Source organism: Quercus suber, unplaced genomic scaffold (genome assembly GCF_002906115.3).
Source record: "Quercus suber isolate HL8 unplaced genomic scaffold, Cork oak 2.0 scaffold_634, whole genome shotgun sequence".
Taxonomy (NCBI): Eukaryota; Viridiplantae; Streptophyta; class Magnoliopsida; order Fagales; family Fagaceae; genus Quercus; species Quercus suber.
Window position 1 is genome coordinate 63,236 of NW_027070076.1, and position 23,363 is coordinate 86,598.

General features: G+C 32.4%; 2 protein-coding genes across 5 annotated transcripts; one reads left to right on the top strand and one right to left on the bottom strand.

The window, feature by feature from the left end:
- Nucleotides 1-4,357: 4,357 nt before the first annotated feature.
- Nucleotides 4,358-10,233, top strand: LOC112033006 (WAT1-related protein At2g37460). Its single transcript, XM_024065775.2, is given in 10 exon segments — nucleotides 4,358-4,446; nucleotides 4,529-4,835; nucleotides 4,946-5,008; nucleotides 5,097-5,213; nucleotides 6,722-6,882; nucleotides 6,885-6,961; nucleotides 7,060-7,073; nucleotides 7,075-7,219; nucleotides 9,490-9,641; nucleotides 9,716-10,233. Coding segments are annotated over 9 exon segments (1,176 nt in total). The 5' UTR covers nucleotides 4,358-4,446; nucleotides 4,529-4,647; the 3' UTR covers nucleotides 9,975-10,233.
- Nucleotides 10,234-10,893: 660 nt separating this feature from the next.
- LOC112033024 (uncharacterized) lies at nucleotides 10,894-15,195 on the bottom strand. 4 transcript variants are annotated; one of them, XM_024065799.2, is made up of 7 exons: nucleotides 14,804-15,194; nucleotides 14,299-14,464; nucleotides 11,997-13,271; nucleotides 11,840-11,908; nucleotides 11,402-11,600; nucleotides 11,205-11,298; nucleotides 10,894-11,092 (listed from the first exon to the last, which is right to left on the bottom strand). In XM_024065799.2, the coding sequence occupies exons 2-6, from the start codon at nucleotides 14,299-14,301 to the stop codon at nucleotides 11,228-11,230; spliced, it is 1,617 nt and encodes a 538-aa protein (XP_023921567.1). In that variant the 5' UTR covers nucleotides 14,302-14,464; nucleotides 14,804-15,194; the 3' UTR covers nucleotides 10,894-11,092; nucleotides 11,205-11,227. The 4 variants fall into 4 exon arrangements, with proteins under 4 accessions (XP_023921567.1, XP_023921569.1, XP_023921568.1 ...); XM_024065801.2 differs by having other exon boundaries at nucleotides 10,894-11,298; nucleotides 11,997-13,262; nucleotides 14,804-15,195; XM_024065800.2 differs by having other exon boundaries at nucleotides 10,894-11,298; nucleotides 11,840-11,905; nucleotides 14,804-15,195.
- Between the last annotated feature and the right edge of the window lie 8,168 nt (nucleotides 15,196-23,363).

The following is a 23,363-nucleotide window of genomic DNA, read 5'->3' on the forward strand; positions in this document are numbered from 1 at the left end:
ATTCATGTTAATTCTACCATGAGTATCATCCATTTTCGTTAATAATATGTTCATTAAGTTCCCTTCATATTTAACTTTTTTGAGATACTAGTCTAAAATGTTTTAGAATGTAAGAATTTATTATTATAAGAAAAAAAAACATATTATGAATGATTAGGTTATAAACAAAAATGAATGACAAAGTTGATATAAAAACAAAATCAAACATAAAGGATCAAAATAAAAAACTTGAAAAAGTAAGGGCCAAAATGAAAACACCTCCAAACCAAAGACCAAAAATATGCACTAGTCGATCTAAAAATGAAATCATTCATCAATGTGCAACTTTCTTCAAGCTAAAATCCAATTTATATGATTGTATCTATAACTGCCAGCTATACAAGGTACCACAAATAAATAAATAAATAAATAAACACGCATAAAGTTGAACACGTGACTAGAAATGTGGGTGTAATGTTTTCTCAGCTCTTCATGGTGTGAAAATGGCGTATATATGCAGGGAATAATCAGCATAGGATAACTTACAATCAGTGGCAATGAAAGAAAAAGTCTCGCTTTTTGTAACAGCCTTTAGTCCCCTCACCTGGGTCATAGTTACTGCTATAGGCTCCATCATTTTCTCCGAGCAGATGAACCTTGGAAGGTAAAATCTATCTAGTTCTTTCCTTCACCATAACTATATATACATGCAGAACATTATTATGAATGAAAGGTGATTGCAAATTATGTAATGCCATATATATGTACAGGGTCCTTGGCGCCATTATTGTGATCATCTTAGGTCTATATCTTGTTATGTGGGGTAAAGCCAAGGACCAAAATTCCTTTATCTCAGCCAATGGCAAGGATAAAACTTCTCTCTGTCCATCATTGTCATCAAATACCACCAGCTAGCTAGGGAACTGATTAATGCAAGTAAGGATGGCAAGGAAAGTAGTAATCATGTGACAATCACCATCATATCAAGGAAGTGAACATGGCAGAAATCTTCGTGGTGAAAGAATGAATAATTATTTATTTAGTTGTTTGGTAAATTTCTATTGGGACTGTTATTCCAATGCTAGTTGTTTCAAGCATGCAAAAGTAATTTTTTTTTTAATATTAATCAAGGAATACAATTATGCCTATGTTGGGAAGCATCAACGTCAAAAAGCTTAAACACTGAGAAAGTGGATTCTAGTGCTGACATCTCCCTTATTTGCAAGCACATTCAACCAGGGACGGAGGTATCCTTGGATTTAGGGCAATGGCTCTAGCATTTTCCTTGTTCTAAAGGTCATAAAAAATTTTATAGATCTAAAATCTAAAACAAAATATACAACCTCAAAAAAATTAACCAAAAAAAAAAAAAAAANATGTGTGGCGATTCTAACTTTTGGCTACTACTTAGTTGTTGACGGTTTTTTTCTTTTTCTTTTTTGGTCTTTGATGAAAAATTATTTTGTTTGAAAGTTTTAAAATGTCAAGTTATTTGTTTTAGGTAAAATTGATTAATTGGCTTAATTTTTTTAATCTATTTTAGAGTCCATATTTTTAGGTTGGAAAACAATGGTCAAATTTAATCAATTTATAGTATTTTTTGGTGAAATTGACTATACTAAGGGTGTATTTTAAAGTTCAAGACAAAGACTCAAGCTCAACTCAAGTCAGACTCAAGTTTAGCACAAGAAAAATAAAGTTTCTATAATTTCGATTGAAAGTTCAACCGATCGAGATGAGTTCGATTCCAGCTCGACACCTAGTTTGACTGATCGAGATTACGTATATCAACAAAAATCAGAAACACGAAAAGGCAATAACTTATTTGTTTCAAACCCAATTCGTAATCCGTTTGTTGTGCTATTTAAAGGGTATCATAAGCTATCACCAGAGAGGCTTCTCATAGAGAGAAATCGTCGTTTGTATTGCTAGGGTTTGTATAACCAAGTTTTTCTCAATTTTACTATACCAGAAACATTCAAAGTAGATTGTAAGAGTTCAAGACCACATAAAGAAAAATTAAATTAGTGTTGCTGCTACCATAGTGCAGGACTTATATGAAGTCATAGAGCAATCCAATCTACAAGAGTTACTAGACAAACTTTCAAATGGATTTCTTAGAGTCACAAACAGGGAAGTTTTTGTGCAATTAATTAACCACAATTACCTATTAAATCTTTGAGAGTGGATCTTGGAGTCACGAATAGGGGAGTTCATGTGCAATTCTTCAGAATGGAAGAGTCATGGATTCAGAATTACATGTAGTTACACCAGTAAGTACTACATGAGGTAGCAGTAGATTTAGAATTAAGTCTATTGTATAACCTTCAACTCTATTAGTGGACATGTTGCCTTGAGGATTGTTTAGACTAAATCCTCCCTAGTTTTTTTTTTTTTTTTTTTTTTATTTTTGAAACAATTTGTTTCATCAATTTTCTTGAATTACCATATTATTGTCTTATGTTATTTCCACTAGATCTACTGCTTTATTATTTTATTGGTGACATATTTAATTTATGGCAGTTAACCTGGAAATCAATCTAAATGCATAATTGGTTAATTATATAAAGTTAATTAATTCTACTATAAAATCAATCAAGGGGTCTAAAACCCTAACAACTTTGTTATTGGTTTACAAATATATTTTCTCAAAAAAAAAAAAAAAGTTCCAAACAAATATTTGGCTTTTTCTTTGATGGGCCACCCCTTAGCTTCATGCACATGGTCTAAACATAATAGATTTTAAGAAAGGAATTCTGAATCCAATTCTCTATGCCTCTAGTGAGTAAGTTACAACATTTGATCAGAGAGACACTTTCCATATTAATAAAATATCTAAATATTTATGTGTGAGTGGTGTGGTTGGTTAAATAATAAAATCTCACATTGAATACTAATAAAAAGAATATATTAATAGTTAGTATAACATAGTTGAGCTCAAACTCTTAGATTTAAGTTTTTTGGATTAAGGAATGTCCTCAATTGGAGTAGTTAATATAACATTGTGTTTTTTTTTTTTTATAGGATAAAATTCTACTCTAGCCTAATCTAAATGTATATGTATGTGAAACTCCTTCCTAAAGACTTGAACTCCTGACCTTTACCCCCTACATTCCACTAATACTTATACTTGTGGAGTGACTATTGCACCAAGAATGCGTGGTAGTATTATATAACATAGTTGAGCTTATAATAATTTGCCGTTATATTAATGAGTCAAGAGTCTCCCCAAAGTATTTCTCTCTCCAAATCATAAAATTATCTGTCGGCCAAACTTGTTTTCTTTTTGATGTTTTTGTTTTTGTGTTTGTATGTTTTCCTATTCGGAAAGGCATATTAAAAATATGGCAATCTATGTGTAACACAGCAAGCCTCAACCTTCAACACCCCAATAACGAAACATTGTTCTGACGTTTAAGAGCTGATGTACAACACCACTCTCTAGTACAGGGATAGCCACTGAAACACGAAACTAAAGTGCACAAAATGAAAATGGATTCCAGAGTGGAAGTGGGTAGGGTCTCACAAAGTCACAAATAGTGCACAAAGTTACAAGTAGTGCACAAAGCATAAGGAAACAAAACCATGCTCAATATAGACTAAAACTAGTGGGGATTTACGTGCTCAGCAATCAGCATAAGCTTGACCTTGCACTAGGTAATTTCCCAGATTCGCTAAAATCAAAATTTAAAGCAGAAAGACAATATAAAGAAGATTGTAATGCTAGCCATCAATTTTTTTTTTCTTTTGACCAATAAGTTAAAAAAATCATTTGGCACCTTTAATAATGTACACGATCAAAAGCTTGCTATCCGTCACCTTTTAAGCTATATTATTGGTGTATGGGCAAACCTTTTGGCTCTTCCACCTTATTCTTGATTTTTTGCTGGTTCAAGACCATATAGTATTTTTAGGGAGCACGCCTCTGAGACAAAATTAATCATATTTTTGTTTTTGTCTTTCATTAGGTATAGAAAGTTAGGAAGCATGGACACCTTATTTAGGTATCGTATCCGTGTTTTACTCATGTTATATCAGTGTCATATCAGCCATTTTATTTTATAATTTTTCAAAAATTACTCGTGTCATATTGTCATTGTGTCGTACTCATGTCTATATATGTACTCGTGTCCATGCATGTACCCATACTGATATCAGTGTTCGTGCTTTCTATATCCAAAACTTTTTATCCATTTCCTTTATGCATTATGCAAAAAAAAGTCTCAGAAAATTAAAGAAGATTAAAAGTGTCACAAATAATTTAATCCAACTTTTTGAAAATGGCTACAAAGCAACTCCACCACCAGTGAAGTGACCCTACCACCAACACCAAAGTACCATATAAATAAACCAAAGCACTAAGGTTTAAAGCATTCTTACATAAATAAGCCTAGGTATATATAGGTGTATGATCACCTAATATATGGTCCTAAGATACTAAATTCAATAAATTAGTGTCAATAATTGGTGAGTAATAATTGTTTTAATAAATTAGTGGAATACATGGATTTGGGAATATATTACATGATATCATGTTTTTCTCATGCAGCTAGATGTAAGCAGAATCAGCGATACATGTACTGGATTCTCTTATGAGCTATATATATATATCTGTTTCACAATTGAAGCTTGTGGGATATTCTAGTTCAAAGAGGAAGCACCAACAAGATGCAGAAGAAAACGTTTGATAGAATAAAACCATTTCTTGCAGTTGTATTCTTGCAATTTGGGCTTGCAGGGATGGATGTCCTTTCTAAGGCTGCACTAAACCATGGGATGAGCAATTACGTACTCGTTGTCTATCGCCATGTGGTTGCTACTCTTGTCATTGCCCCTTTTGCAGTGATTCTTGACAAGTAATCTCTCTTTGCTTTCTGCTTAAACACATACATATACACACACTCGTACACATACACATGCAGAGGGAAGAGGTAACTAAAACAAAATTTCCCTCACTATCTTACAGGAAAGTAAGGCCAAAGATGACAGTTCCTATCTTCATCAAACTACTTTTGCTTAGCTTACTAGAGTAAGTATTCTTTACTACTAAGCCTTAATAGTAATTGTTCATAGAATTGTATTGTTTAAGCATATCTTATATCTTGTTCTCTTGGCAGGCCAGTCATTGACCAGAACTTGTTCTTACTGGGAATGAAGTACACAACAGCAACGTTTGCATCAGCTTTAATCAACGTTCTTCCGGCGATTGCTTTCGTAATGGCTTGGTTTCTTAGGTAAATAAAATGTAAAGCAAGATCTTGTAGCCGCATATACTTCACTAAGAACAAAACATGAAAGCAATTTAAACATTAAAGTAATTCATTTGTGCTTAAATAGTTGCAGAAGAGAATGATTTGAATTTCATTTTTTGGTTTAATTAAATGACTTCTATAGAATTTTTTTTTAAAACAATTTTTTTTTATATTACGAAATTTATGGTCAGATTCTCTCTTTTTTTTTTTTTTTTTTGGATACTGGTATTGGCCAGATTCAAAATTATTAGATGTAAAATTTTATTTTAAATACAACAAGAGAAGATGTTTTTGCCTGAGTAAAATCTTCAAAGCTCAATTCCATCACGTGTTATTTAAACTCATATCAAGTCACTTATATTAGAATTTTTCTTCAAAAACTTTAATTAACTCAAATCCAAATGCAAGATTGGTCTTGGTTGATTGATTTTAATCCATAAGGATCACTTGTAAAACCATGTTTACACAATCTATTTATCTTGTGATATTAGATTTTTAACAGTTAAGCAATAAGTAGCTTCAAACTTAATGTAATCGTAAACAAATATTCTTATTCATGTAATTCAACGTTACACAATCTATTAATCACGACTGTTAATAAGAGAGAATGTTAATATATATATATATATATTAAGGGTTCCAACATTTCGACTCTATAAATCTATCATCAATAGAAATACTTAACCCCGGCAATCTGATTCTTCGAGTCTCTTTTTTCTTGTGGTAGTTCTTTTCCTTTTTGTTCTTTTTTTTTTTTCAAAACAAAATGACAAATTATTTTTTGAGAAACAAACATACACACACATGAAGGAGAGAGAAATGAGTTTTAACACAAAATGACAAATTAGAGATTTAGTTTTAGGGTTTTTCAAAAAATTATATCAACAGACTCTATTATACCAAAGTGCGTTACCTACCATAAAATAAAATTTTTCTCCATTAGCAAAAGCCCAAACCTAACTTGTAGAAAGCTTTAAACTTTCAAATAGAATATATACCTAATGTTAAAAGTTAAAAAAAAAAAAAAGGTTTTAAATACAATAGATATATTCTTAATTAAACAAAGGGAAAATATTTTATGTATTGGAGTTTCATGAAAAATCCCATTTTCTACCATTTAGTTTAGAATCTTTAGATACTTGTTTTGCAGGAATGAGGGCAAAGCTTCGCTATGTGTTAAGATATATGTTCTAATAACAAAATTCTCTATTTGTTAAAATATTAGCTTCCAAAAATATTTTCAAGACAATTTTTATAGATGTAAAATCCATAGAGAAGCCCAACGTTGAATCCTAAATTCAGTTAAGTTTTCATCGTCTTGTCTCTCTCGGTTTACTGCATTCCTCATTTTTCTTACTATATTTGACGTATCAAGAGATAATTAAATGGTAAAAATACAGGTTTTTTTTTTTTTTTTTTTTTTTTTTTTTTTTAATTATAGGATTTTTGTTTATAAATGTAAAAAATGTTGTTTTTATGTCTCTGACTAGGCTTGAGAAGGTAAACTTAAAGAGTATCCGAAGCCAAGCTAAAGTGGTAGGGACTCTAGCAACAGTAGCGGGAGCCATGGTCATAACAATGGTAAAAGGCCCAGTCCTTGAGTTGATCTGGACTAAAGGAAAAACAAACCACGACCAGCAAAACAATGGGACAATCTTCATCATTCGATTAAGGGTGCCGTAATGATAACAATTGGCTGCTTCAGCTGGGCTTGTTTTGTTAATCTGCAAGTAAAGTTTTCCTCCTCATAAATTATATATTGGTACAATATGAGTAATTCACAACAAAGTCCCAAATATAATACTCTCATGGCTCTCTATTTTTCCAGGCAATCACACTAAAAATACCCCGCTGAGCTTTCCCTAACAGCTTGGATATGCCTGTTGGGCTCAATCGAAGGCACCATAGTGGCACTAGTGATGGAGAGGGGAAAGGCTGCAATCTGGGCGATCAGTTGGGACGTTAAACTATTGGCAGTTCTCTACAGTGTAAGAATATAACATTAATTGTATGTTGGGTATTCCGAAATTTTCCGTAACTTATTTGTTAAATGCGAAACAAAAAGGTAAAAAAAATTGTTTTGAATATTGTGCCCATTTCAATTTGTCTATTGAAACAAAATATTTTAATACGATTTTTTTTTGTTTTTCTTGAGAAATTAACTAGTAAAAGCACACACTTTAATTACACACATTTCGATGTACTATTTTGAACCGTTTCAGAATTACCACTTCGTGTGTGTGTATATATATATTAATAAATAAAAATTTATTACTCATTGCTATTCTTAAGTCAAATAATATAAATTAAAAAATATAATATCATTTAATGAAGGTAATATAGTGTTTTAAAAGAAATATCATAATAATTACGTGATTAGATTGATTATTTTAAGGACAAATTTTAGTTACAAAATTGGTTGTAATCTTAGGCTAAATATCATTGCATATTTTAAAAATCTAACCGTTGAATTACATGTTTTTTATGCTCTTATTGCATATATCAATTTTTGTGTCAATCGAATATCATTTACTATATAATCTATAATCTTATATTTTATGTATAATTTTAAATTAAAAAAACTTGCAATTTAAAAATTTATTGATGACATAGTTATAGATCTTTAATTTTCTTAAAATTTTGCAAAGATGAAGGATATAAGAAGAAGATGCAATCTAATAGTAAATTTGTCAAAATTTATCTCCAATAAAAAGATATTAAGTGAGTTTATAGCCTAAAACTACAATTAATTTTATAGCTAAACTTTGTCCTTATTTTAAAAATCAAGTTTCGGTATTTTTGTAAGTAAACAAAAATTATTAGGATATTTATAAACTAGGAAGCTTCCCGAAAGCTCCATTTTCACCTATACCCCACTCCACCACCTGTCTCGTGCAATGACTTTTCCACCCCTATTCTTCTTTATTTCAAAATCTCATTAGTTACAACTTACAAATTACAATATCTCATCATTCCTATTGTCTTTTGAAAGTTTTAGAGACCCATAAGTTTAAGCGCAGAACTGAAGAAAAAAGTTTCAAACACAACCAAAATTTTTTTTTTTTTTTTTTTTTTTTTTTTTTTTTTTTTTTTTTTTTTTTTTTTTTTTTTTCAAATCATTTGATAGCACCATAGTAGATCTGATTTGAACTTTATACTTCATACTAGCAGAAACTTCAATTTCAGCCGAAATTCACCAAAATAAAATGGCCAAAATTAACCAGAATGACCTGAGAAGGATTTCTCATTTTGATTTACATACATACCGGAATGGTATTTTTCAACTAGAACAGAATTCATAACAATGATTTATAAAAGGGTACCTCATTTTTGGAAAACGCTAATTTAGGATTTTTCCAAAAAAAATTAAAAAAATAAAATTTGAGACAAAAAGTAAAAGCATTTTCCTTTTTGACAAATGGAGTAGCACCAATCAACTAGGACAAGGTTTCTCTTTGAGCACCTTTCAAATTTTTCCTATATCTTTTTATTAAATGTGAAATTTGATAAATTCACCACTAGATTGCATTTTCTCACTATATCCTTTATGTTTGCAAAATTTCAAGAAGATCAAAAATAATAACTACTTCATTTAAATTTCAAGTTCTTTTAATCTTAAATTATGCATAAAAAATAAGTTTATGGAATGAATAGTAAATAAAATTCAATTTGAACAAAATTAGATATGCATGTTAAGAATATAAAGATTATGCAATTCAATTGTTAGGGTTAAAATTTTAAAATATGTAGCTATGTTAATCTTGTAGCGAGAATTTGTGAGAATTTATAAAGGACTTTGTCCAACCAAAAAAGAGAAGCATGGGGGAGGGAGGGAGGGAGGGAGGTTGTCGTTGCCCTAGGAACTTTATTTCCTTTAAGCTACCATCTGTCCCTTTTTATCATATCAAAATCTTAGGCTATAATACAGGAGATTGTATACCACCATAGGGTTAGATAACCCAAAAGAAAGACCGAAATGCCTGGATACTGACTTTCAAACACAGACTTAGTTATAAATCTTCGTCTGTATCACCTGTCCAGAGTTCCCCACCATGACACACCACTACCAAAACTCATGCCTTATTGCATCTCAACAAACAAAAGGGGAAAAAATCATCTTTCTAAAGAAATGGAAAAATCCTACTAGCATCTATATTTTCATTTCTCCAGTCATGGAAAAAGGGATTTTGCCCAAGGAAGAATCAGACTCTAGGCCAGCAAATGACATATTTACAACTCTTTATATTTATTGATGCAGGGCATAATGGGTTCGGGACTTACATATTACATTCAAGGGGTTGTGATGCAAGACAGAGGCCCAGTATTTGTAACAGCTTTTAATCCCCTATGCATGGTTATTGTTGCTATCATGGGCTCATTCGTTTTGGCCGAGCAACTGTATCTTGGAAGGTAATCTTCAAGCTTAATCCACCACCACAGCCATACAGGAACAAAGTGACTGACTAATTTCATCAATTGTACAGGATACTAGGTGCGATTATCATAGTTGCAGGATTATATCTTGTGGTGTGGGGTAAAAGCAAAGATTACAAGTCCTCAACTTCATCAATTGATGAGAAAACAGCACCAGATAAGCAAATAATACAAGCAGGTAGCACTGGAAACAAAAAATCCAATCATGAATCAACAGAAAAAAATTCAATCACAATTAACGTGCCTGGTGGAGAAATTGTAACTAGAGATGAACAAGTTCATAAGCAAAGGAGTCCAATCACTGTCTAGAGTATGACTCTTGAAACTCCAGGTCTACCTTAGGTGCTGACTCCTAGTGGTTTCCTCGCTTGGTGCTGACTCCAAGCCAGGCCTAGGTGCGGACTCCTAGGTCATATCCCTTTATTTTATTTTATTGTTGTTTCAGTTTTGTTTTGGTTGTCCTGCGTCAAAAGGTTTTCTATTTGTATGTGAACTGGTCTCTAATTATGTCAAGGAAAATGACAATTGACTTGAAAATATAATGAATCAGAGATAGCACTTGAGTTAATATGGTGGAAGGAAGATCAGATGATTCTCTACAAGAAAATGTCATGATTCAGGACATATGCAGTAGTGTCTGATCAGGACCAGTTTCCCACATTAATTGAGTAAGTGATCAGGAACTGAATCTACTCCGATGTCGAGTATCACCTAGCATCTCAATCTCCCAGGATATTAATTTGGCAGGTGAAGCATTGGGTAATGGCCCAGCATTTCCTTCATCTTGCACCATGGAATACATTCTTTTGGGCTCTCATCTTCCTAAGATCCTAAAACAAAGCCATAATGCCTTCTTGGGCTCTCTTCTTCCTAAAACCCTTAGACACAACCATAATGCTTCTCACTAATATATCAGATGGTCTTTGTTTATTAACAGTGCAGAAACACCAAATTGTGTAATTAAATGCCATAAGACAATTTACCCAGCAAAATAAAAAAAGTTCCATAAGACAATTTAATGGCGCTAAATAATATAGACTTAAGTAGATGGAGTCTTAGCACCATATCTCTTCAATACAATTTAGATTGAAAAAAAAAAAAAAAAATCAGTAATATTGCTGAGTTACTTCTTATATGATTCAAACTGAATAAAGAAAACTAAACAGATGTAGCCCTAGATCTTCCTTCAAAAACGATTAGTTCCATTAATGAGCATATCACAGTCATATACAAGCAAGATCAATGAGAATGAATTCATATTAAAAGTAACAAAATATTCTTTCTGCCAACAGGTTACATCTTAAATTTCATTTTTTCTTTTAAAAAAAAAAATACCACGAACTACAATCTGTCATCATACAGTGTTCCTTTTTTTAATAAGTAATCGTCATCATACAGAACTTCCTAGTCCCACCATGTACCTTGCCCTTAAATTTGAAAAGTATCCAAACCCGTAAGTTAGTGGTGCAATCACCATAATGAGTACAAGATATAGACAAAAAAAGATGACTTCTATGCACAAAACGAAGATGATCCTACCTTACAATTTAAATCAGCTTGGTTCATGATAGTTGCTTCGCCTCATCCTTTCCATATATACGCTGAAGTTCACGTGTTGCAGCTAGAAAGGATTCTGAAAGTAGCAAGAGCAGGCATGAGAAGAAAGACATATAAAAAAAGGAGAATGTCTGACACAAAATTCCAAAGCAGTACAGGTTAAAGAGAGTTTGCATCACCTTTCCAAAGGCGGAAGGACTTCTGGTTGATAGGTGAGCCGGTTATAGTCTGAATAACTTCAAACAACATATTTTGAGGCGTGCTCCTGAGCTCTTGGACAATCCCATAAATAGTCTTTCCATTCTCAAAGTAGATGTGATTATTTGGATGTTTTGTTTTGCATCCAGCATGACGCTCAAATTCATATGCATTGATCACCTAGAAAATCAAATAATTGGTCCATTGAGTCAACTAATTGTGCATAAAATTCCTATTATGGATGTGTTTGTATAAGTTGTTGCAAAATGGTGTTTTGGGTATAAAATGAGTGTTTGTATAGAAACTATAAGGAGTTGCTGTTGTGAAACAAAGTTTTGAGTTTTAAAACGCACTTTTAGGCTCCCAAAATGCCTAACCAAACGGACCATATATAAGAAACTAAATCTACAGAAACTTACCTTAGAGAAGTTACATGACTGACAGCCACATAAATATCCAGAACCTTTTATAACACCACGAAGTTCCTTCTACCATCCATGCACAGAATGAACTAGTCATTTCATCAATGATAAGCTAATCTAAAAGAAAATAATAAACATTTGAACTGATATTTACCTCCCGTGACCAGGCAGTATACTTTACAGGAACTCCATCCAGCATACCAGTTGACAGCAAACTTCTGACATTTGATGGGAAATTATTTGGAGGAACCTTCTTGGACATTTTTAGATCATCTTTCTTTTTGGAAACATTTCCAGTTCCAGAAGCAGTTATCAGGCCAGTACTTGTACGCGCATCAGAACTTGATTTAACCAACTCTTTCTCATTTACTGACTCTGATCTTTGCACTGAAGGATGACCCATCAACAGTTCATAACTAGACATTAGCTTTCCCGAGGGATTTCTATCATCATCATCATCATAGCCACCGAAAGATATGATAGTACTCTCTCCCTTATTATAAGAGTGACCAATTGATAGGGTACTGTTTTCATCCTTGTTGAAGGTATGAACCATCGGTACCGAATTGTCTTCTACCTTATTGAAGATGTGACAGGTTGACATGGTATTGTCATCTGCCTTGTTGTAGGTTTGACCAATAGAAATGATATTGTTGTCACCATTGCTGACTGTCTGACATGTTGATAGAGAATTAGTGTTTTCTCCATATGTTTGACCCATTGATATGTTTTCATCCCCCTTGTTATAAGGTTGTCCCATTGATATGAAATTGTTATCCACCCGGTCATAGGCGTCGCCTAAAGATATGATGTCGTCCCCTTTGCTATATGTGAGACCCATTGATATTGAATTGTCATCTGCCTTGTAAGCATGAGCTGTTAACATGGTATTGTCATCCCCACGATTATAGGCATGTGGCATTGATACAGACATAACATTTTCCGAGTCCTTAACTTGGCTGACTTTAACTTTTCTAAATGCACCATAATTTAAACCTAGTCTAGGATCTTCTAGTGTCTGTGACATTGATAGACCAAATGAGGAATCATTCCCAAATGTATCCTCATCAAGCTTTCTTCCCACATTCATTTTTTCTGTGGTAAGTGATGGAATATTTCTGTCATCAAAATTTGCAGTCCTGGCCGTTTCGGAATCAAATAACCGTTCGGTAAATTGGCCAGAGAATGAATGAAAACTGGGTACATTTCCCCATGGTGAAACATTTGGATTCAACATTCCTGAAAATAAATTATTGGTTGGAACCTCTACTGCCTGCTTCTTGCTAGGAAACAGCTCCACCTCAGGGCCATCCATGAACCACTGATGAGCACGCTTCGGCTCAATCCTGGAAGAATTATCATAAGCTGTCTCACCATCATTTATACATCCAGCACCTTTGTTCATCCAGAAGCCCTGATTCTGGAAAGACTGTGACAAATAATTACTTACAAATATGTCTTTACCATATAGCTAATTAAAAGGAGAGTAATGAGTACACTTTATATCTGTATCTAGTAGATAATTATAAACTACGATCAATGAACCATTCACATTATTTGCATTAGAACTGCTTAACCAATCAGTACAACTGTTTTAGTTTCAACAATTCAATTAACAATGCAATATTACTCCGCCATGAATGACAAAAATTGAATGACTTAAAACTTAAGCATTCATGGAAATGTTTTCACCTCATTCTTCTCCACTCTCCACGCTTAATCATAATCATATTCCTTACCGTAAGTACAATTACCAATCAACATGTACTTTAGAGACAACGATGAGAAAGAAAGAGCGGAAACACACACAACAACAACAATACTTCCATGTTTTTGATAACTAATAAAAAACAGTAAAAATAACATCATGAGTTAAGCCAATAATCAGATTCCATCCAACACAATACACTATCATGTAAAGCCTAGAGATGCTTTTGTGTCCTACTCTTAAGTTTCCAGTACCCAAGAATACTCTGGGGTTGTCTGTAGAAAACAGATTCAGAACTTTGATTTCTACAAATGCTGACAAGTCTATTTAAGCCTCCAATCAAAATAGAGAGTTTCGAAGTCTAATTAAGCTTGAGTCCTTCCTAAAACACGAGCAGCACATCAGTTCAGGGGTTGTGTCTCAATCTAGAATTTAAACACTATAATTATGCACGCGCGCGCACACATTCCATAGCATCTTCCTTTGCCTCCGTTCTTCAAAGAACCACAAGAAGGGCAATAAAGCCTTTCAAATATGCATTCACTAGGTCAATTACACACACGGACAAAGTTTCTTTAAAAATAGATAAATAAAGGGCCCCATTAGTTTTATTCCAAGCTCACATGCTTTGATTTCTGCTAAACATTTAACAAAAAGATACATACTATAATAATTTCCATGGTTCATTTAATACACATTTTGAATCTCTAACATTTTGAATCTCTAACTTTCAGGTCCAAAAACATACCATTTTGTGTATTGTACTTCAAATTCCTCTCTGAAATTCTCCTCGCACTTCTCTAATTGGTCGATGATTAAATTAATACCTAACGAAGCATAAAAAATTCTTCAAGAACAAATTGCTACATAACGTAGTGGACCGTTAAGCTCGCCGCCAATTATTCAAAACTTATCTGCCAAAAGAAAATTTCAATATATTAGCAATGAAACAAATCCACAGTAATTTACTTTCATCCTCTGTTTCTGAATCTCAAAGTGTCATAATGCAGTAAAGGAAAAAAGCTCGACTTAAATAAGCTCAATGCAACAATGGCGCTTACTTGAACAGAAAGTTCACATTTATCGCAGCGAATAACGAAATCAAATACAACAGTTTATTCAATGAATTAACTAAAAGAGAGTCGCTCATTTTCGAAGTAACCAAACAGAGACAAAATAGAAGGAAAAGCGAATGAAACCCTAGCTCTAGAGCTCTGAGTACAGAGAAAAGCAGAGATCTCCGTGAAACGTACCTGTCGCGAGAAAGAACAAGAAGACGCTGTGATAACCGCACGATCCGTGATCGGATATCGATGGAGGTAACGGTGGAGATCAGCCGGAAATATCGCCGGAGATTGTACGGACGGTGGATCGCGGCGAGATCTAGCAAATGGGGCCAGTTTGGAATGTGGATTCGATTTTGGGATGTTTTTTCCGTTTTTGGATTTTATTTTTTGGGTTGTTGTTGGTGTGTTTGTAGCTGTGTGTGTTTGTTTGAGGAGGAAGATATTTAGATGGTGGGCCGCACGATCAGAGTTCGTGGAGCCTCGTCGTGGCCGTACACGTGGACCAGAACTAGTTCGATCAGTTTGGGTTTGGCAATTGGCAGTGGCGCCTCGTGTTTGTGCTTGTGCTTGTGTTTGTGTTTAGTTCGCGGAGTTGGGTCCATGAAGCCATGATTATAAGAAGGAGTTGCGTCCAAAACGTGGCCCACTTAGTAGAGATGCGGTCTTATCTTCAAATTGACTTTTTAATATTCTCTTCCTTTTTGAGGTACGTACGAGTACTAATTACTAAAGCCTTAATTAATTTCCTGTAATCTTATACAATACGTAATTTATTTGATAATATAATAACTAAATTAATGATCATTATTTAATAATAATGAAAAAGGAAGCTGAAAGTAGGTGTTTTTTTTTCCCACTTTGAGAACTTGTTGAATACCTCCTAATACATTATAGGATATGTTTTTTTTTTGTTTTTTTTAAAGGAAACCATCCTCAAAATTCATTGAATAGAAATAGAATCCAAGTACAAAGCCTCCACAGCAAGGGAGGAAAAATCCTCAATCCAAATGACATCACTCATAACATTTCTAGCATGCTTAGCTAATGAATGAGCTACCGAGTTAGCACTTCGTTTATTTCAGTGAACCTCCGACTATCATAGACCATTGAGAAGACAAATCATGTCTTGGAAAATGTGTCCTAGCCGAGAAGGCGAGCATTTCTTCAACCTCAAAGAATGCATGACTGTCTTGTTATTGCCTTCTACAACCAACTCTGAAAAGCCACACTCAATAGCAAACTCAACAGCTTGGCGATAGGCCAGAATTTCTATTTCCTCACTACTAGTCACCGGTGGTCCCTTAGCTGATAAGGAAGCCATAACTTCACCTCTGTTGGCTCTGATAAACTCATCTAGAATGTCCCTTGCTCTCTTGTTCAATACCCTAAGTCCCTGCAACTGTCCACCATGAATCATCTGATTCCGTTGGTGCCAAATAAACTAGGCTTGAACCAGGAAAAGTTCCAGCTCATCAAGAGGAAGCCGATTGATTAACTCGTCCATTAAGTAGAGTATGTTAGCTTGGCCTATAGAGCATTTTTGCAATCGTGTAGAACACCCAGCCCAGACATCCTGTGCCACTTCACATTCCCACAGTGCATGAATTCCAGTTTCGGGATGACTCTTGCAAAATTCACAAGAATTATCCTAGATAATTCTTTTCCGTGACAAGTTTGCTCGGGAGGGTAGGATGTTACGACAAGCTCGCCGACCAAATACTTTGATTTTATTCGGTACATTAAGCTTCCTGAAGCAGATCAGTTAAGGGAGAAGAAAATATTTTAATATTTTATGTTGTTTTATCTTTCTTAATAAAATTAGGATTTATTTGTTTTTATAAGTTTAATTAAAATCTTTTTCCTAGTTGAATTAGGATTTTAATTGTTTTTCTTTTTCTCGTTAAATTATTTTTCATTTCTCAATTGGAAGTAGGTTATTATTTCTTTTTCTAAAGGGAGTAGGAGAAATTCTATTCCTATAAATACTCTTTAAAGAGAGGTTGATTAATGTTATGCATTGATTAATAAAAGCTTGTTAGAGAAGTTTTCTCTATTATTTTGCCTACTAGCCTAGTATCCTTGTAGAACTTAGGTTTCGTGGAAGAGTTATAGTAATTGTGTGTTACAAATTCTGCTTCTACATGCCTATGCTGCATCAATTGGTATTAGAGTAGTGTAGGCGCATAACATTAATCAACCTCTCTATAAAGAGTATTTATAAGAATAAAATTTCTCCGACTCTTTTTAGAAAAATAAATAATAAATTTACTTCTACTTGAGAAAGGAAAAACAATTTAACGAGGAAAAGAATAACAATTAAAATCCTAATTCAACTAGGAAAAAGATTTTAATTAAACTTATAAAAGCAAATAAATCCTAATTCCATTAAGAAAGATAAAACAATATAAAATATTAAAATATTTTCTTCTCCCTTAACCGGTCCGCATCACTTCCATAGGTTCCTCCATACTTTCCCTCCAAATACTCCATTAGAGCTCTCTACCCACTTCTCCTCTTTTGCCAACTGTCTTGCTACATGATAATTTCATCGAGTACTTGCCATTTTTATTGTGGAGCCAGAAAAGGGAGTCCGGGATATATCTTCGACTAAAAGGCACCCGCAGAATTGCTTCAGCATCCTCCTGATTAAAATTTTGCATAATGAGACCTAATCCCACCATTGTAGGTCCGGGTCTAATAGCTCTGAGACCATCATCTCTTCATCAATATTCAGTGGTGGATGTAGGACTTTATTTGTGGGGTGGTTGGGAATACTAGTATCCTTAAGAATTCGGATAGAAGTTCCATTACCAACTCTCTAATGTGAACCCCTCTGTAGTATATGTATCCATGTTTCTCTTTTGTCATTGTTTTTGTTTTTATTTTTCATATAGAAACAATAAAATTTCAAACCTATTGCTGAGATATGAATTGGTTTTCATTTATTTATTAATTATTAGATTTTCATACCTTGCTACTCGAGACAAAATAACATGCAATTGACATAGGTTAAAATTAGACTCGGCAAATAGATATGTTCCCACAATTAAGTGTTTTATTTTATTATATTTTTTCTAGATTTGTTTTTACTTTTTTTTTTTTTCATTCAAGTTTTAGACAATATTTTCGAGTGGTTTGAAATTAAATAATTCAAAACAATTCAAAAAACATTTGAAAGAAAATTTAAACCAAATTTCTAATTCAATAATTAAAATATTCCAAATTTCTAAATATTTTAAAATATATATAATAATGAAAGCAAAGTTTAGAAAAAAGACTTGCTTGAAAATAATTGAACTGTTGTGAAAGAGAGTTGGAGGCACACTCAACAAAGAAAAATAGAGGAGATGAAGAATTTTAAATTATAATAAAATTAGGATTTTAATTCACTTATTAAGAATTATAGAAGAAGGAAGTCGTGATGATTATCTACTTTATCACCGAATATTTTAGATTATCATCACCGAAAACTTTAGATTAGGACAAACACATAAAGAGTATTAAATTCCAAAAATGACTCAAGGTTTGCATGATTATCTTGAATCCTATTGCTAAAAATCATAGCGATGCTAAGTGCTAACATAGCACATAGGTAGCAACCGAGATATAATAACAGCTGCGAGCTTTATATCATATCAAAAAATGAAACTTCGAGAAAGCATCGTTGAGGTTTTGTTTTTTGTTTTTGCTTTTGTTTTTTTTTCTGTTTCCCTCTTGAAAAGCACCTTTGAGTTTTTATTTATTTATTTATTTATTAATATAAATTATTCATATAATATAAATTATGTGAATATCGAGATTATTTATATAAGAGCAAACAATTAAAATTTTTGATAAGAATTATTAAAGAAAAAAAGTTAAAAAAAAAAACAAATAAGTTAATGGTAAACATATAATTTGATTTGAAGTAATATGCATGACAATTAGACAATATATCCACTTAGCGCAACCATAATTTTTACTACTAATAACAGGATTTTTGTTTGAGTTTCATCATTTTGCGTACTAAATTATTCTCATACAAATTTTTAAACTCTCTAAAATATACATATCTTTTAGTTAAATAATTTTAAATTAAAAAACATAAACTACTTAAAAGAGTAATTTATTGTTCTTAAGTTTTAGGCTTTTTCCTTTCTCTTCTCCACCCACTTTTGAATATTATTTCACGTTATCTTACCACTTTCTTAAAAAAATACACACCATTTACGTGAGAGTTGGAAAAAAAGAAATGAAGAGTTTCAATTTCAAATAGTTTCTTCGATCTATTCACATCAGCCACTAACTTAGGTACAAATAACTAATTAGAGAAAAAAAATTGCATAAAGAAAGATCTCAAGAATGAGGACACTATCTCTATCTTACTTTTAAATATTATGACACTAAATCCAAAAAACAAATAAACAAAAAAGTTTTATCGCATGTACAAAGCATGTTTGATGAGCCTAGATTTAGTATATGATTTTTACTCATATAACAGGAAGAACCATGAAGCACGATTGGCACACACAATCACAATCCTTTAGTAGTATAAAATGACAAAATATGAATACACGAAATAAACTAAATTACATGAAAAAGATAAAGTTCATAGAATAATAACATCATATAAACAAATTTGGAAGTTTAACTGATCCATGCACATAGAACATTTTAAACTACATGAAATCTTTCTTACGCACAAACCTAATTAACTTGATGCATTTCATTTTATGCATGCAAAACCAAAAACCAAAAAACAAAAACAAAAACAAAGAAGACAAATACATACATGCAATGTTCATAGGTAAGATAGGTGGAAGAATATATCAACTTGGAAGAGTTTTATTATAGATATAGAATCTCAAATTGTAATGAAGTTAGATTTTTAATCAACCTAGAAATATTAAGAGAATGAGAATTATAGACAATAAAAGTGATGTATTATGAATAAAATTGTCACACTTAATGTTAAAAATAATAATGATAATAAAGAAGAAGAAGCAGTGTATTATCATAGGAATTTAAATAAAGAAAAAATTTTGAGAGAGAGAGAGAGAGAGAGAGTCTGATTTCAACAAAGTGTAAAACCAAAAGTAAAAAATGAAAAAGAAAAAAAGAAAAAGAAAAAAATAAATAAATAAAAGTTGATAGGTCTATCCAAAAAATTGGTGGTGCAATGCAATTAAATATGATATCCACTACACAACTTATATCATATAGTATATAATTTATGTTCTCCTCTTTTTTTCCTCTTATTGTTAGGAAAAATTAAGGTTTATGTAACTCTATGACTATTTAGTACCTCAAATGTATATTAATATTTTTCAAATTTTTTAGGCTTTATTCTTTACTTTAAGTATTAAAATTGGGTATTAACTATTAATGATCATGAAGTTATCACTTTTGAAAAGAAAGTGATCATTCATAAAAATTTAAAATAAATAAATAAATAAGAGATAGTGAGCTTAGCAAAAGCATGACATAGCCACTTCTGTATTATAGGGTCCGTTTGGTAATGTTGTTTTAGTAATATTGATTATATTTTTTGGAAATACGTGTGAGTAAAAAAGTGTGTGAAAATACGTGTAATGTTGTTTAAACACTGAAAACTATTGTTCAAAACACTCTACCAAACAGCCTCATATTTTCCTCAACTGACTATGTTTGAACAACACCGCTTGATCATCTTGAATCTTGATGCTCTCATTTGAAATGTTAGTAAAGAATTATCCATAAGCATCTTTAGTTCCGAGTTTGATTTGTTTTTCAAAGTTAAAGTAACACAATTAAGTCAACAAATAAGACCGATTCTCCCCCCCCAACAAAAAGAGTCAACAAAAAAGACTTGACAGAACTTTGGCTGATGTGTGCTAACTCATCAAATTGATATTGGTATAAAATTTTCATATAATAATTTAAAAAATCATCTAATTGAAATGCTTCTATAATTTTCAATTTATAAATCCCATACATTTTCAAGAATCAGATTCATGTATGTACTTATTTAGTAGCAGTGATAACTGATAAGGCATACATATCTTTGAGTAAGATATAATATTTTATAAAAATAGAACTTCTTTCTCACAGCATAAATGGATCCTAAATATGTAAGTTCTATATGCTGTGAGAGTGTAATCTCATAAGAATATCCCATGAAATATCCTTGTCTAAGGTGGGGTTACAATACGATAGTTGTTAATATTTTTATCATTACATAGCCATAAATGAGATAAGAAAGGCAAGAAGGATGTGAGTCCAGCCCATTCGCCCGTAAAGTTTCCCTTCAACTAGAGTAGAAATTTTACTATTCAAAAATAAAATAAAATTATAGAACATATAGTGTATAGGAATTGATACAATTAAAAGATTAGGGACCAAATTGACACAATTAAAAGGTTAGAGATTAAATTGAAAATATAGTGTATAAGATAGGGATCAAATACGTAGTTTACCAATTTTTTTATTGGAACATTTAAAAAAATGGGTAAATTACAAATTATACCCCTTAAGTTTGAAGGTGCTTGAATTTTACACTCCGACGTTTCAAATTTTGGATTTTACCCCCTGAAATTTAGGGTGTTTGAATTTTACACTATGAAATTTCAAACTTTGAATTTTACTCCCTAAAGTTAGGGAGTATTTGGATTTTACACCCACAAATTCTGAAAATTTAGGGTGTAAAATTCAAATACTCCTAAATTTTAGAGAGTAAAATCCAATCACTCCTAAAATATAAGAGGTAAAATTCAAATTCTAAAACTTCAGGGTATAAAATCTAATTACTTTTAAATTTTAGGTGTGTAATTTGTAATTTACCCAAAAAAGAGAGAGAGAGAGAATATGAAGAAGAACAAGAAGAAAGAGACGCCAAATGACCTATTTATAGACACTCAAGAATTCCTAATTGACAGGATGGGCCGAGCAGGGTGGGATTTACTCTCCTCAGTCACCGGATCAAGATCTACTTTGCTCGGCCACCAAATCAAGGCATTACTCTTCTTGACGTATTTTGGGCCCAATGTTTACATAGCTTCACATACAGAATTGGGCCAGAGAAAGTAATGGACATTACAACCTTAAAAAAGGTAAGTAATGTTCTATGCTTCTGCCTTTATCACCAAATACTTTTACTTTATCACCGAATACTTAATAGATTATTATCACCCAAAACTTTTAGATAAATACGACATAAAGAGTATTAGAATCCATAAATGACTCAAAGTTTGCATGATTATCTTGAATCCTATTGCTACAAATCCTACTGAAGCTGGCCTATTGTTATTATTATTAAATATACCTCGATTATATAGATGAATGTGTTTTCTATTATTATATATTTTCATATGACACTATTTTTTTTGGGTTAAGTGACAATGAAATAGACTTTTTAGGAGAATAAATGTCAAATGAATATTATCACTCATAAGTTAAAACCGGTTTAGAGAATGCCTAAAGACATAACGCATTATTTTAAAATATATTTATTATTGTAAAAAAATTTAAAAGAAAATATTTATATAAACCAAATAGTAATATTTAAATATTTAAGATTGCTTCTATTTAATGATAGTTATAAACCAATTAGTAACAATTATTATTATGATTAGTTACAACCGGGTTAGAGAATGTGTAAAGTCACAGCAATATTAATTGTAGCGCTTTCATTTTTATATATTGTTGTAGGGTCCAGATTTGTAACCCAAGTCTAAAAGATTTGGAGTATAAGCCCAATAAGTCCAATACAATGAATTTGTAGAGAGTGGGTGAAAGAGCTGGGCTGGTTGTGAATGAAACAACGTTCAACAAAGGTTTTATCGATCAATCAGTGTAAGAACAAACTTGAAACTTAAATGAATTCATGTCTGAAGAGACAAACTTTTGTATATATCACTCTTAAAATTATCATAGACTTTCTTCCCCCTCCCCCTTCTGTAAGAGGTCCTTTACATTTATATGGTGTTCTTTTAGACTATCTTAATCGTCCACTTGTTTTCATCTAAACATTCACTTAGGTACTCGTCCCATCAGGTAACTTCGTCGGTTTTCCATGAGTGGTGGTAGTTGAGATTGTACTATTCAGAGGTCTTCTCCACATTAATGCGGCAAGAAAAATTGCTGCAGTGCATTTATTGCGGTGGTAACAGTTTTTCCTTTAGATATTTCTCTGCTCTTATCATCTCCATACACGCCTGAAGTTTATCCTTATCATTAGAATCGCTAGAAAGGTCACTCAAACCTCTCAGGTACTGGCTTAACTGAGATTCTTTATATCTAAGGATAACACACTCTTCGGACTACTGATGCTCTCTTCGAACTATGTTCCTCGATCATTTTCAGGTATATCTCCCCCACCTGGGGTCTTTCTCAATCGTCTATTTCTCTTCGGACAAACTTTTAGCTTTCAAATAGGGCCTTACGCCCAATACATGAATTTGGACTTTTATCCCCACAATAGCCCCTCAAAATTTTAATTTTTCCCTCGCATCCAAGGAGAAAAAAATAAGATTTTGATTTGTTATAGAAAATAAAAGATAAAAACGCGGAGAATACTTGAGTTTACACATGTGTGAGCATAGATCTAGGCGCTTCATCATTGCCGCTGTTGTTTTGGTATTTACGAAGTGGTATCAATTGCTCCAGGCGGCGTGTTGTCTCTTGCATCCAATGGTGGATCATCGATCCTACGGATGATGTTTTTCCTCAGAATCTGGGCAGGATAACTCCCACCTACTTTTTGGCCCCTATATAAAGCCTTAAAGAAGAC